Below are 15,727 nucleotides of genomic sequence, written 5' to 3'. Positions count from 1 at the left end.
TTTAATGCTTATTCCAGCTTTTAAAGTCCACTTTACAGTCATGGTGATGTATTAAACGACGCAGTTTTACATCGGGTCAACTTGCTTAATAATGTTTGCCCATTTGGATTATAATAACGATTGCTCGTTCAGTGTCATGGCTGCTTTCGTTAGCTTTGCTGCTTTGCTATCATCTCTGTGCTCTTTGAGTCGCGAAAACTTTAGATATAACAGCAAGACGGTCAATTTATAATATTATTATAAAAATTAGAGAAGTCAGTGCAAAATGTGCGGTACGGCGGAATAGGTCCCGCCTTCTAAATAAAAGAGCTAATTGTCAAAGGTAAAGTCATTGCGTCTCACTGCAGAAGCTCCTGACTGGTAGCACTAGCCAGAGACACATTAAAAGAGCACATGCGCGTTGGAGCAACCAAATATAAACTTTTTAACGCAATTTTAGCGTCATTGAAAAATGTATGCGACAGTTCATCTAAGTTTTTGTTGCTGATTTTGAAATATTTTATTTAAATGTGAGTGTGTGTTCTCCATGCCCGATTGACCTCGGGTATTACCCACAATGTTAAACAGACCCGGGACCCGAAGTAATAGATTGAGACCCGACCCGGACCCGGCTGATCATTTAGAATATAGACCCGAACCCGTACGGGTCCCGGGTCGGGTCCCGGGTCTTCGGGTCTCGGGTCTTCCGTGTAGACCTCTACCTTAGTGTTCCTGAACCTCAGTGGAAGAGCATTGCATTAGCAGTGCCAAAATTATTGGTTCGATCTGGAGATGCACCGTTATATCGGCCAGTTATCGGTATCCAACGATAAAAGCAACCCATCGGCTATTGGCTAGTTTAAAAACAGATGCTAGTCATGGCCGATATATTCTCAATCAATCAAAATAGAAATGAAAAATACAATGAATTTGAGCTCTGTGTGTAGAAAATGTAAAGAAACATCACTAGTTTAATGTTCAATATTAATGGTCATTATTTGAATAAATAACACCCAGAAAATTTGCCAAATAAAAAATTTAGTTAATGCAAGTTAATATAACCACCAAACTATCTGCTTCGCTATCGGCAGATATCAGTCTGAATAATCAGCTATCGTATCGGTGGAAACATTTTATATCTCTAGTTCAAACTCCAGGGGTACTGATAAAATGTAGCTTAAATGCATTATAGCTTTGAAAAAAGCATCTGACAAATGCATAAACCCAAAAGCCTAATATGCAGAGACAACTACAGTGTTTAACAAATGTATTAGACAGTCCTTCCAGAAAAACACAGTTTTTTGTGATTGTTACAGGCAAAAATACTTGTGCCACGTTTTCTTAAAAAAATGCGAAGGAATATGTGGGATATTTATGCAATTTTATGTGTAACTTGCAAAAACTGTGTCAACTTGCAAAAACTGTTTGCAGCTTTTTATTGATGTTCACGTCGTGAAATTACGTCACTTCCTAACATTCCCATAACAACAGGGGACATGGCTGTGCATGTGTGAAGGAAATGCAAAATTTTTCAACTTTCTGCTAACATATATATCACTTGCTATCAAAATGGGGGGATTATGAAATCATGCAATATATGTGGTGAAAGTGCGGCGTATTTAAAAAATTTGGCCTCCGCATAAATATGCAGACTTTAGCTGATTATGCATTGAATCATGCGATCGCATAATCGCATTTTTCTGGAGGGACTGATTAGACCTCCACCCAATGTAAGCTTTGTGCCACAGCTGCCTTAAACTAACAGTATTGGTGATTAACAAAATCGTTTTTGTTTTTTTTAATGGTTAATGCATTAGTATGTGTAAGCTCTAGTCACAGTATTTCAAATTCTAAAATATAAAAAATATTTATTCATCCATGAATTAATTTTCCAAGAAATGCAGAAAAATAGCAAACAATTTAAAGGAATATTCCATTTTCTTAAAAGAAAAATCCAGATAATTTACTCACCACCATGTCATCCAAAATGTTGATGTCTTTCTTTGATCAGTCGAGAAGAAATAATGTTTTTTGAGGAAAACATTGCAGGATTTTTCTCATTTTAATGGACTTTAATGGACACCACCACTTAACACTTAACTCAACACTTAACATTTTTTTTCAACGGAGTTTCAAAGGACTCTAAACGATCCCAAACGAGGCATAAGGGTCTTATCTAGCAAAACGATTTTCATTTTTGACAATAAAAATAACAAATATCCACTTTTAAAGCACAACTTCTCGTTTAAATCCGGTCGTCATGCGCAAGCGTGACCCGACGCAATACGTCATCACGTCAAGAGGTCACAGAGGACGACCGCGAAACTCCGCCCCAGTGTTTACAAATGTGGTGAAAGAGGACCGTTCCTACGTTGTTGTATGTCAACTGATACTAATTAATGTCTTTGTGTCAGTTTATTGTTTAAAATAGTCAGCAAACGTGAGTTTTATATTTGTAACACGTGACCTCCCTACGTCACTACGCATTTACGTTAGGTCGCGCTGGACCGGACCTAAACGAAAAGTTGTGCTTTAAAAGTGTATATTTGTTATTTTTCTTGTCAAAAATGACAATCGTTTTGCTAGATAAGACCCTTTTGACTCGTTTGGGATCGTTTTTAGTCCTTTGAAACTCCGTTGAAAAAAAATGTTAAGTGTTGAATTAAGTGTTAATTGTTGGTGTCTATTAAAGTCCATTAAAATGAGAAAAATCCTGCAATGTTTTCCTCAAAAAACATAATTTCATCTCGACTGAACAAAGAAAGACATCAACATTTTGGATGACATTGTGGTGAGTAAATTATCTGGATTTTTCTTTTAAGAAAATGGAATATTCCTTTAATGTTTTTTATTCAGATGCCTGATTACAGTAAATTACTTCCAATCCTTTAAATACAGAACACGTTTTAATATTTAAATGTTACGCTTGAATAATTTCTCACTTCTGCGAGAAGTGCCTGCTCATCTTTGTTTGTTAAAACGTGAATTCAATTTGATATTCTTGTTCAAAATTGTGAAACGTTGTGAAACGTTGTAATGCAGAAAAGAGTCTGCATTAAAGCACTTCAATGATGCTGGATGGTCTTTGAGACAAGTAGACAGGTGGTCTACTAATAAATATGTTAACCTCTTGAAAAGCACCCCCATTCTGGCCCGAAACCATGAAAATACCTACTTTCACTAAAAGGGCTGTTTTTACTAAACCATTTATAGTATAAGCATAACTGTGGTATCATTAGATAGAAGACACTTTGAGCTTCGTTTTCCATGTTTCAAAATTATTTTAAGATAAAAATTTAAAAAGTTAGAGAGGCTGAAGTACATTGTAATAATTTTTTTTTTGCATAACATCTTTTTTAACACTAAAAATCTTAATGATAAATATATGTGTGAAACCTAGAAATGCAATGAGGCCAAAGCCACAAGTCTAAAGAAGTTATATTTCACGTTTGAAGTCAATAGACCCAAAAATGAGGTTCTTGCAAGAGTTTTTGTAAGACTAGTGCCTTTTCTAAGTGCCAGTCAGCCACAAAATAAAAGTCTTTTGTTTACATGCATACACGTTCGTTCTTTTTATTGTTTATCCTTATATAAGCGTATAAAATGCCGTATCCACACCAGGAAATGAAGCTTCACACAAAGATCGTTGAATTCGTGTTCTAATTGGCTACACGTTCTGTCTATCAATATTTTCCATGAAGTCATTGGAGGAACGTGCGATTCAGATGACGTCACGATATTTGACAGCGCTGTTTGGATATTATGTATTATACTCCCGCCTACTTGTACAATCAAGTTTGAGCGCTGGTTTTGAACGCGAGTGTGATCTCATATACAAGTGTTACGATTTAAATAGTCCTCAGATTGTATATTATAATCTATTACAAGACATGCATCTGAAATCTGATGTAAACAATGGAAAATATATCCATATTTCATGGATTATACGCATTTGTGGACAAAAATGGTCATTGGATGTACTTTGTTGGAGAGTTTTTATGGGTTATTCACACATCTGAAACAGACTGGATTCGATTCGCGTTCCTTATACCAGCACAAAGGTAAGGAGTCAGTTTATATTATGCATGTTGTTATCTGGACTTCTGTAATAAAATACTATATTTATGATGCTAGAGCAATTTAATCTCAAAACGGACACCATACACTGATGCTAAACCCTTAGACCTTTTAAACGATGTATAGTAGTGTTATTATTATTGTTGTTTGTACACAGTAGGCTATATATATATTGTTAGCAGCATTAAAAAAAACTGACGTCTTTCCGTCCGCGAGCTAGTGCGCGTCGAGAGGTTTTAACCTCTTATGGAACGGCTGAAATTCCACAAGGGGGCGCATTTGTTCCTCAGACGTTGCACAATAAACATGACATCCGAATATATTCATTATAAATCATGAATGAAAAGTGAGATTCGAACGAATGTCTGTTAGTGAACTTATTGTATACACTATTTATATCGTAATTTGGTCAGAAACGTCAAGATTGTGAGATGAACAAATCGTTTTGGATTAAAAGGCTTGGATATTCCATTTCCTTGGACTTTTGGGGATTTATGAACAATTTGTTTTGGAAAATTTCACCGAAGCGGATAAAGGAAAGATTTTGAAGGTAAGTAAATATCCTAAATCGGCGCCGCCCGGTTCAGGTAACTAACAACTAGATTACAGTTTTATGACTGCTAAAAATCATATTATGCTTTCTGTGTGCGCTTAATGGAATCCCAAAAGTCTAAGCTTTACAACGATGTGCCGCATGACCGTATATTTTAAAGATTTAATGCTTCAAAGTTACAATGACGTAATGCAACCTCACGTGCAAGGGAGGGGGTGTGCCGTGTACGGCACAGTGTTCCTTATCAGGTTAAGTACTGTATATGCCGTTTAATCAACCTAACAGGTTCAACCAATGGGTGGTATTTTCTGATTGATCAACCAATGAAAGATGAGCATTGTTCGGGAAACCGAGCAATTCATTTATCAGGCTGGTTCACCCCATCACTACTTACATGTATATACCATTTAGCTAAAGCCTTGTTTGACAATGTAATAATTGGTCAGTCAATAGTAATGTTGGCTTTCAATCCGATTGCATGCTCTCTAATCACCTCTGAAATTTTTCAGCAATGATCACAGTTATAAACACCAGGATAAGTGTTGATTATGTTCTCATGTTCTTCTCCTATAGGCTCGTAATGTCTCTACAGGAGAGCTGGCAGCCATTAAGGTCATTAAACTGGAGCCAGGTAAGAATCTCTCATTCATTTCCTATTTAAGTGACAAAGTCTATGTGATCATATTCTCTCTCAGTGCAGGATTTTTACTTATTGAAGGTGATGATGTGGCTTTATAGCTATAGCTGAGGATTGGTAAGCAAAAGGTTGTAGGTTCGAGCGCTGCAAAGAGTGGCTGTGAATTTATGATTACGCTTTTGACTAGTGCACTTATCTGCGCAGTACTGTAAGTTGCTTAAGATAAAAGCAACTTCCTTTATAAATAATGAATCATAAAGTGATCTTTTGCTATTAGTCAATATTTAATCTTTGTAAAATCATAGTTTGTAATTTGCTTCTTCGCCTTATTGGTGTTGAGTAATTTTTTACATGTGCATCACACATCCTCTCACTTACATTAATGCAAGGCAGAAATGACACCAAGTGCTTTAGGCCCATCAGGGTGGTGAAATGTTTAAGAGTAGAAATACAATCCACCTTTCCAGATGTACACTGAAGGTGTTAATGCTCTGATCAAGGATAACCCTGATGATTCGAGTCAGTCGAATATAGGGAACAGCGGGGGAAGACATCAAATGGGGTCTGGGGTTTGATACGGTTTGACAATATTGAATATCAGTGTGACTGTAATGGATGTACCTGTTTAATCCATGAGTCGCCTGGATTGATAAATGACATCCTTTGGCTTAAAGGAAAACCAGTGGAGTGCGAATTTCATTTTGATTTTATAGCGAGTCTATTTGTGATTCGTTTTGCTGTGCCAGCAGTAATTGCAAGAACAATAGCAGACCTCAAACTGTTTCGACTGGTTTGGGATTAAAGAGGAAACAAGTCACAAACCACAGCCATCTTCTTCTCAGGGCTTTTGACTAAGCAAGTTTTACTAAGTAAAATTACATCATATTCGTTTATGATACTAAACCCGTAGGCCTGTTTGTTTTGCCCAGCATGGTTTAAACATTGACCAAGAATTCAGCAACCACTCACATGCATTGATGCAGGTGGAGCGAGTGCATTAGTCAGCTTTTAGCCTCAGTAATTACAACATGCCTCTCATTCCAGAGAGAGAGAGAGAGAGAGAGAGAGAGAGAGAGAGAGAGAGAGAGAAATAATAGGGGTTTTGGAGGCCCTGCACTTTGCTTTCTCAGCTGCAGGTAGAGATAAGTGAATGTTTGTATGTGATTTTCAGATGTCCATGTCTGAATAGGCCGCATTGCTTAGCTAGAGATCTGTTAAGCAGTGTTTAAGATGTGTAAGTGTGATATAGTTCAAGTGTTTTGGAAATACGTGTCCAGACTTGAAACGGCCGAGAAACACGCACAACAATGCCTGCGCAATTAGTTTTTGGTGCCTATTAGAGCAATGCCATTAGCAGGGTCATTATATTTACATTTATGCATTTTGTAGAGGCTTTTATCCGAAGCGAATTACTGTGCATTACAAATTTTACCAGTATGTGTTTTTACTGGGAATCGAACTCCATGACCTTTTGCGATGCTAACACAGTGCTCTACCGATTAGGCTATAGGGACTTGATCGTCAAAGTGTGTGGAAAAACAACTTATGCATTTTTAAAGAAGGCCGGGTACGTCTCGATCTTTTTTGTCTGTCTGTATTGGTTTAGATCTGTCTAATGAGTGTCTATGGATGAAAGGAATGTTATAAATTTGATATGGATGATGGATGTAAGATGGATGATGTAAGATGCTAGTTACAACTGCTGTTCAATCATACTGCATGTCTAGTGTAAAACTTACAAATGTCCATTATTCTAAATAAGGTGATTTTTTTTTTAAGTCCCTGTAAAGAAAAAACATGGCCCTGCCTCTAACACAATAATAGCGAGTATTCATTCAGGTTGTTGCGGTGTTTGAAAGTTGACAAAGAAGGCAGCTTTCCAGCGAGTGGGTGTGGTTTCAGTGCTGACAGTGGACACGCCCCCACCGCTTGAGAGCAGAGAATGGTGCCTATTTTTTCAAGATCCAACTTATTTTATTTACTTGACGTTTTTTTCATCATTCAAATTTGGTTGGGTGGTTAATAACAAATTTTTCTGTGCTGTGAAAAACTGAGAACACATTTAACTCTTTTCCCTTCATTGACGAGTTAACTCGTCAATTAAGAGAAAACGCTTCCCTGCCAATAACGAGAATTTCCGGCTTTCCGCAATACCGCTATTATCCACCAGGTTGACTTCTGCAACTTATACAACCCGGAAGTAACGCCTCACGTGAAAGATCACTCTGCATCTGATCTTTATCAAAAGTCCTTCACAAAAATTAAAATGATTAAAATTGGGTGTTTTTGAAGAAACCTACCCATATTTGAGAGGTGATAAAAAGAGAACTAATGAAGGTAGAATGAACCTTTTTTTTTTAAAGCAGAGAGTCTGTTCTTTCATTTCATAAATTGTATGTTTATATATTTAAAGAAGAACGTTTGCTGGAATGCATAACATTTTTGCGAAAATCATGAAGAATTCTGCCGCTGGGTGGCAACTTTTTAAAAAACGCTGGCGGGGAAAGAGTTAAAATTTGACTTTACAGTTCTATAGTTTTTTTGTCAATACACAGAATGCCATTCGCTGTCAGACAGTGGTGCGCCGTTGTTGTCGCAACATTCAAATTAAGGCAACTAGTTCGTCGTAAATGTACGGTGGCCACAATGTCTCCCAAGGGCCATTTTTGTATTATGTCTTGTTAATTGTGTTGGTTTGCATGGAAAATGTGTTGCCACGATGAACAAACAAATCAATTATTAGTCCCAGATTTACCTTTACTTTTCTAGCAAATCAATAGGAAGTCGGCCTCATTAGAAAAAGATATTAACACCGCTGTCCATCTGACGTGTTTTTTTGTTGATGTCTTTGTAGTTTGTTCCACTTCGCCATCAATTTGCAGTTCTTATTAGCATGCGAATTTTATTCCTGACGCATTGTACCGCAAAGGCGTTTTTACTGTTATTACCCATTAATGTCTCTGAGCTGGCCTTTACAAAGCATCAGGGGGAGGAAATGCACACATGCTTGTTTTAATCCCGATGGGTCTCACTCTCTAGCAGCACCATAGGGATCAGGACATGTCTTTGAGTTTTGGCTCATTAGTAACACATAATCAACAGGAGGTCATCTGAAAACAACCCGATAAATTTGTTTACGAACAAACATGCCGACACAAACACCGAGACCTGGGAGAGCTTGTGCGTGGGGCATCTTGGGACGCGTATCTGTGTTGAGATGCGCTGATTGTCGAAAGAATTACATTTGGCACACGACACCTTGACCAGAAGGCAGTTTGATATTATTTGTGTTTGTGTGGAAAAGCTCTCATACGTTTCATTCAAAATTGATGAATCTATGAAATTGGACTTCAGAAAGCAGCGATTTGCCACTTTGACAGGCCTGCAGAGGCAATCAATTTCGGTGTCTTTTTCAAATCTTATCTGTGTGTGCGTTGCCAAATACTGTATGCATGCACACACAGCTACAGTAACTGTGTGCTCAGACGCTTGGTGTGCACAAACATTGGTGTGATTTCGGGCACCTGCGTCGGTGTACTGCTGAACAGCAAAGGCTATTCTTACACCATAAAAAGAAGGGTGACCTCATGAGCAAGCACTTACTTGCCTTTCCTTCCCTCTTAATGTCAACCACCATACAGCTTATTCACTGTGACAAGTTTGAGCTGCATATTGGCGGACGTGCGGTCAGGTAAAATGTTCTTCGCTGAGCCAGAGGTGGACACTTAAAATCTACAATTTCAATTTTCTGCTTCAGTTTGAACTTTGATGTCCTTGGACGTACCTGTAGAAGAAAAGATGAAAACATTTATTGCCTATTAGTCTTGTGTTTTACTTTGACTTTCTGTATCAGATTATTTATTTGGTCAGTCATTATACATTTGAAAAGGCAAATCTCAAAAGCTCCACGAAGGTTTTACTTCAGTGACTTCTTTAAAGTTACATTCATGCATTTGACCTACACTTTTATCCAAAGCAACTTTTAAGTCAATTAAGGTTGATTTTTGAAATTGATTTTTAAATAAGTATCTGTGCTCCCTTAAAAAAATGCAATGAGCTACAAAATATAATTTTTTGATCTCTAGATATGGGCTAGCTCCATTCTTCATGTTAAGGCCCAGTTCAGACCACCATTGTCTAGCAGTTGCAGAGCACCATTATCGCATTCATTTCAGTGGAAACTTGGCGATGTCCAAGTGTTGGGCCCCATTTTGAGATCGTCCTATCGTCAGCCTGTGAGATACACAATAATTTTTTTTCTCATTTATGACAAGTCACTTGATCGATGGACAAAAAGAAGCAAGGGCAACACTGTCATGACCGCAACCTTCTTAAAACTGATTAACTGCCATTAATCCGAGCCCGGAAAAGCCCAGGCGCTCTAAAATGTCCTGCGTGCCAGGCAGCGGGAACAACAATCTCGCTGGTTTTAAAACTATGCATGCTAACAACCTTTCTACAGAGAAATGTCAGAGCCATGCGTATTACAAGCTTGTGTGTGAGGAAGAGTCCGAATCATGTGCATTACAGGAGTCCATGCCGCACACATTCAGGTCTGAGCAACAGTCCAAAACGCCAGCATTAAGTCTAGGTGCGCGCCAGAAGGAATCTGTGCACGTTACAAGTTCTCTAACGCAAAAGTGAAACTCACAAACCCTCTCATGCGAGGAAAGCATGCAATGCGCATGTTAATGTGAAACTATGATGATAATAATAATAATAACCATTGCCAACTATCGTCATGAAAGCCTGCTATCGGTCGTCGATACATGATACTATCCTCTAACGGCACAACCCTAGTGCACACCAAAGCGTTTATGCCAGCGGTCTGCATATGTTTTCAAGTGTTTCCAACGGAAGAGCAGCGCTTTTCAAAAATGGCAGCAGCTGGCAGGTTTTGTCCACGTTGAGCGCCGCCACTCAGCGTTTTTCAGCCCCAAGTGCCGAAAGTAAAAAATTTCAACTTGTGGAAAACGATCATCTCATCAATGTCACTTTTCATTCAGCCATCCAATCACAATGGAGGAGGCGTGGGACAAACAACACAACAACCAACATTTTTTCAACTGATATACAAAGCAAAAGTATCATACCAAAGTGCTCAGCTGAAAAAAGCTGTCAAGCGCCTGCAGTGGGCGTCTGCTTGACGTTTTCAGACACTTTGGTGTACATGCCCCCTAATCATTTGTGACGGGAAGTGGACTTGTCGATGCGACAAAGGTGAGAAAGTAGCTTTATGCAAATAATGAGCGACTTTAGGCAGCAACTACCGATGAGAGTGAAGCAGTAAAGATCAAGTTATCCGTCTCATGTCAGTTACTGCAGTGGATGGGATTCATTTATGGCAAACAGAATTGGGAATGCCTCCTAACATCCTCATTGAAAGCGACTGGCGACACACAGCAAGAAAGGTGGTGGCAGTATGAACGGTGCATATGTGAGACACTTTTGTCTGTTTTATTGTCAGCCAGGCAAAAATCATAAAGCACATAAAAGTAGCATATTTGTTCAAAAGGGATTTGTTGAACTGTTATATAACTAGTAGTCACCTCAAACCAGCTACACTATATAGCTATGTGGCTGTTCCCTCAAAAACCACATGAGCAGCTAACATATGTGGAGATCACAGGCACACTCCTGACACAGAGGCTCAGATCAGTAATTTTTTTTTCAGAATGCTGGCCATGTAGACAACAGACAGCCAGTCAATTCTCAAGGTTTTAAAACACAGTCTTCTGCTGCTTTTCGAAGCGGACGTTGAGTGTGTGTGTTTGGATGCTATGTCTTTGTCGGCTCTGATTCCCGCAAGGCATGTAAAGGGAAGCGGAGGAGAGGAGATGCAGGAGCGGAGGGGGGTCGGGTATTAGCCGGCTGGGAGCACCAAGGCGCTGCGGGCGAGCGGGCGTTCATTTAAAATGCATGGGCTCTGAGGTCGGCGGCCCTTAGAAATGTCACTAGATGTATCGGGAGTGAAAGTGCCAGAACTTCGAGTCATTGCGGAGTCAGAGGTGTGTTTAATGCATGTGTTGGAAGGGGGTGTGCGTGTTTGTGTGTGTATGTGGCTGCAGTATAGACTTCTTGCATCACAGGCGCAGCTGTTTCACAGTCAACAAAGATCTTTAGACAAATATATTGATGACATGCAAATGGTTCTCAAGTATGAGGTCTGAAGTTAGAACGTGGGAGAACATGGACCCAAACAGATGCAGTAAGACACGAGAGATCTCACAGAATTTGTGTGCACAGTTTTTCCTAGAAAAGCTTTAGTCAGACGCAAGTGATTTATTTGTAATTTGCTTGTTAGCAGTAAAGCCTCTAGATTCGGTTATAGGAAAATTAGCAATACATTTTTAAGGGGACATATCATGAAAATCAGACTTTTTCCATATTTAAATGCTATAATTGGGTCCCCAGTGCTTCTGTCAACCTTTAAAATCTGAAAAAGAGCAACCCAGTAACTTAGTTTTGGTAAACCATTCTCTGCAAGCATGTGAAAAAATAAGTCACTAAAATTTGGCTCCCCCTGTGATGTTAGAAGGGGATAATACCACCCCTCAATCTGCACTATTTATCCACAGCACTGCCATTTAGTGCAGAGTTCAGCTCATTTGCATTTTAAAGGATAAATGATCTATATGGTATTTTGAGCTAAAACTTCCATATGTACTCTGAGGACACCAAAGATCTTTTTCACATCTTAAAAAAGCCTTGTGAAATTTACCCTTTAAAGCTGTTCTTTTTTGTAATCCCTTTTGTCCATTAGCTGTGACCATCTGTATCAGCCAATGATAGTGCAGGGATTCCTAAGGGGTTGTGCAGTGTTTCCCACAGGATTTTGAGGAGACTGTGGTGGTGATGACGTCACCCGCTTATTAGCATATATGTGACGTCATCATGTTGTGTTTGAGTTTGATCTCCTGAAATATGTTTCACTTCTACTCTTTGATCTGTATCTGTATTTGATCTGTATTATATATCAAATTATATTTTAAGCCGAATTAAGCTGTTTTAAATGGTGAAATAAAAATGTAAATGGGAATCATGAAAATTCTATTTGTGGGGGCCAGTGTTGATTCTGTGGTGGGCCACCACAAAAAAATCAATGTATGGGAAACACTGGGTTGTGCACACCAACACTTTTAAACGCGGCTAAAAACGCCTGCAGGACGCCGAATGCCAGCTATTTTTTCAGCTGAGTGCTTTGGTAGCTCTGATACTTCAACTGTAAGCCGGTTGGTTGCTGTGGTAATGTCCCCCCTCCTCCACTGTGATTGGACGGCAGTCTGAGAACCGAAACTGACGAGCGGAGCTTTTCACCCAAAGTTGAATATTTTTCAACTCTCGGCACTCAGCGTTGAGCGCGGAAAAACCGCAGAGCGTGGGTTTCAGCGCGGAAGAAAACCGCTAGCTGCTGGGAAAAACGCTGGCTTCTATTGGAAACATTTGAAAAAATGCGCCGGACACAGGTGTAAAAGAGTTGGTGTGCACGCCCCGTTACAGATATAGAAAAGAGATGTTGCATGTGTAAATCTAGGTTATTTTCAATCGTTAGGTCAAAAAGGGAGAAACACAGCTTTTGGATTAAATTATCCCAGAAAATGTTTAAATTTGACCCAACAAGGTGGATAAAACTACCCAGCATTTTGGGTTGAAGCAACCAAGCATGGGTTAAGTTTACTTTGGTTTTGTCCCTTTTTGGCCCAATTCTCAGTTAAAAATAATTTTGCATTTTTTAGATTGTGTACGTTTATTTTAGCATTTTTTCGTATAATAAATAAATAGTTTTTCTAAATTAAGTTTCTATTATCTCCATATAGCTAGAGCAAAGACAGGCATGCTTTAGTAAAGGATGAAAATTTGTGCCGACGTGTGACCGAAATCACGCCTGTTGTGTAGGGACATAAGTGCTAATAGGGACAGAGTTCATGTTAAATAGGTGATGTGAAACCAGGCTGCCTTCAGTAAATATAACCGTCACACCAATCAGCCATCGCTCACGCTTATGTCCACTTTAAATTCTGCCCAAAGATGTAAATGCGTGTAAACACGTACACATTCTCACTTTAATACTTACACTGCATTCTGTCACATCTATAAAACTGTTAGCCGTGCGCACACATATGCGCGCTGACACGCATGTTTAATAGAGTGACAGCTGAGAGCCCGTTTCTGACAGTCTCTGTATCTTTCCAGCACCTACAAACATGCCCAAGAGCGCAAACATGTCCTACTTCTGTGCGCAATGACATGCTTTGTTGACAGTTTATTCAGATGCAGAATTATTATGCTGATTATTTTCTGTTTGACAGAAGGATTGTGACTGTGCTGTTTACTAAAAATGTTTGGGAAATCTGTTTTTGGGAATCGCCTGTTGAAAAATGTCTGTGAAATCCTGGCTTAGGTCTCATAATCTAATGATGAGATTAGGAGCATCAAAGTTTGATTTCACTTATCAATTTCACTCTCATCATGTTTACGTAACGTCTGTCTACAATTTTTTTTTGCCAAATCGCGCATTTTGGTTTACTGACAATACTGTCTTGAGTGTGGAACCAATTGCGACGCAACAACAAAGTGATGGTAGCAGTGAAAGAACTGACGTAGAAAATATTGTCAAATCCATCAATATACACGTGAAACAAATCTGGCAAACAAGTATAAATGTAATAAAATGTCATTCCTTTCCTCCATTTGTGGTAAACACAGACTTGAATGTTAATCACTGTCTGTCCTCAACAAGATCTGTTATCTGTAGCTCTGCTTGCTTGTGTCCATGTACAGTAATGGAATTTGGTTGGGAAATATACCAGACCTCTAGATGGGCTTCTGCACTCCCTCACAGAAATGGAGCCAAGGTTTTTTCGAGAGCGGCTCTTAAGCGGCCATTCTCAAATCAATGCACACTTTCGCCTGTCTGGCTAAAGACAGACACTCAAAAACACTATACAGTTAACTTTACATTGTGCTCAAACTTTTAAACCAAGAGGAAGTAAAACACTAGACTAGGGGTGCCCAAACTTTTTCCTACCAAGGACCAAAAATCAAACCTGACTTCGGGGCCGAAACAGTCTTTGGTTTGTATTAAATCTTTGAAGTAAGTTGGTTTCCCGGCATGCTTTGCACCTTTAATGGGGCCTACACACCAAACACGAGTTCAACAATTTGCATGAGGAGATTACATACAAAGTCAATACAAAGACGTGATCAGAAGCGTCCTCGCGCGGGGCGATGCAAATGGCGCAAATTGGGCGGGGTGATTGCCGCCAAAACGCGCTATCCGACACAAGCGAAACATTCGAATGACAGAAAGTAATCTAGAGGAAGCAAAGAGATGCTAAGCGTTTGATGTGTACGTAGCATAATTTCATAGCTCAACATAAATTACTGCCCGATGGCCTGGGCGAGAGTGAGAGACGCTCGAGCCAGTAAACGGTATTGTCAGTGCTTCGCCCTCTGTCACTAATATATATTTTTATGTTTGTCTGAATTTATTCTTGTGCAGTGTTACCATTGAGACACATTTTAAGTGTCGCAAATGTTAATTCTTAGCAACAAGGTTTTTACTTCCTGATTGTTGGGTGGTGTTGGGTGAAATTTCAGAATTAAAATTGCCAATTGTCTTAACAAATGATGAATAAAATGTATAAGAATACAACTATAATTGACTTTTGAATTGTTATTTTAAATTTGTGACTCTGAAATCTTTTTTTTTATGGGGCCAGTGAAAATTTTGGCAGGGCATGTGAAAACCTGAACCACTTGCCTGACTGGGCCAGTATAAAAATATTTGCGTGTTGAGCCTTGAAGTTCTTCTTCACAAAGTTGCTGTAATGTTATCATGTTAGCATTGCCAGCAAGCAGTTATTGATGCTCATAGAGGCAACACTCATTCAGTACTATTACTGAAGGGTGTAAACTTTTAAACAGGATAATTTGTAAATTCATTTGTTTTTGTCCAAGCAGCAAAACTGACTGGCGAAAGCTTCACATGACCTGTTTAGCCTTAAAGGATCCATTTTTATAAAAAAAACCTTATAATTTACTCACCACCATGCGATCCAAAATGTTGTCTTTCGTTGTTCAGTCGAGAAGAAATTATGTTTTTTGAGGAAAACATTCCAGGATTTTCTCATTTTAGAATGAGAATTTTAGAGAGTTTAATGGGCCCCAACACGTAACAGTTTTAATGCAGTTTAAAATTGCATTTTGAACAGAGTTTCAAAGGACTCTAAACGATCCCAAACGAAGCATAAGGGTCTTATCTAGCGAAACGATTGTCATTTTTGACAAGAAAAAAAAATGCACTTTTAAACCACAACTTTTCGTCTATCTCTGGTCATGTGACGCACCAGCACGACCCCATGCAATACGTCATCACGTCAAGAGGTCACGGATGACGAATGGAAAACTATGCCCCAGTGTTTACAAGTCTGGAGAAAGAGGACCGTTCCGATGCTTCATATATGTAACACGTAACCTTT

General features: G+C 39.0%; 1 protein-coding gene across 7 annotated transcripts in view; it reads left to right on the top strand.

Annotated features, from left to right (window-relative positions):
- The window catches only part of map4k3a (mitogen-activated protein kinase kinase kinase kinase 3a), an 82,283-nt gene that overhangs the window by 13,643 nt on the left and 52,913 nt on the right, over positions 1-15,727 (top strand). For all 7 annotated transcript variants that reach the window (XM_073811803.1, XM_065241096.2, XM_065241097.2 and 4 more), the window contains exon 2: positions 5,183-5,240. In XM_073811803.1, coding sequence (XP_073667904.1) covers positions 5,183-5,240 — 58 coding nt within the window. The remainder of the gene's footprint in view (positions 1-5,182; positions 5,241-15,727) is intronic.

This window comes from Paramisgurnus dabryanus, chromosome 14 (genome assembly GCF_030506205.2).
Source record: "Paramisgurnus dabryanus chromosome 14, PD_genome_1.1, whole genome shotgun sequence".
NCBI lineage: Eukaryota > Metazoa > Chordata > Actinopteri > Cypriniformes > Cobitidae > Paramisgurnus > Paramisgurnus dabryanus.
This window is presented reverse-complemented; position numbering and strand designations above follow the sequence as displayed.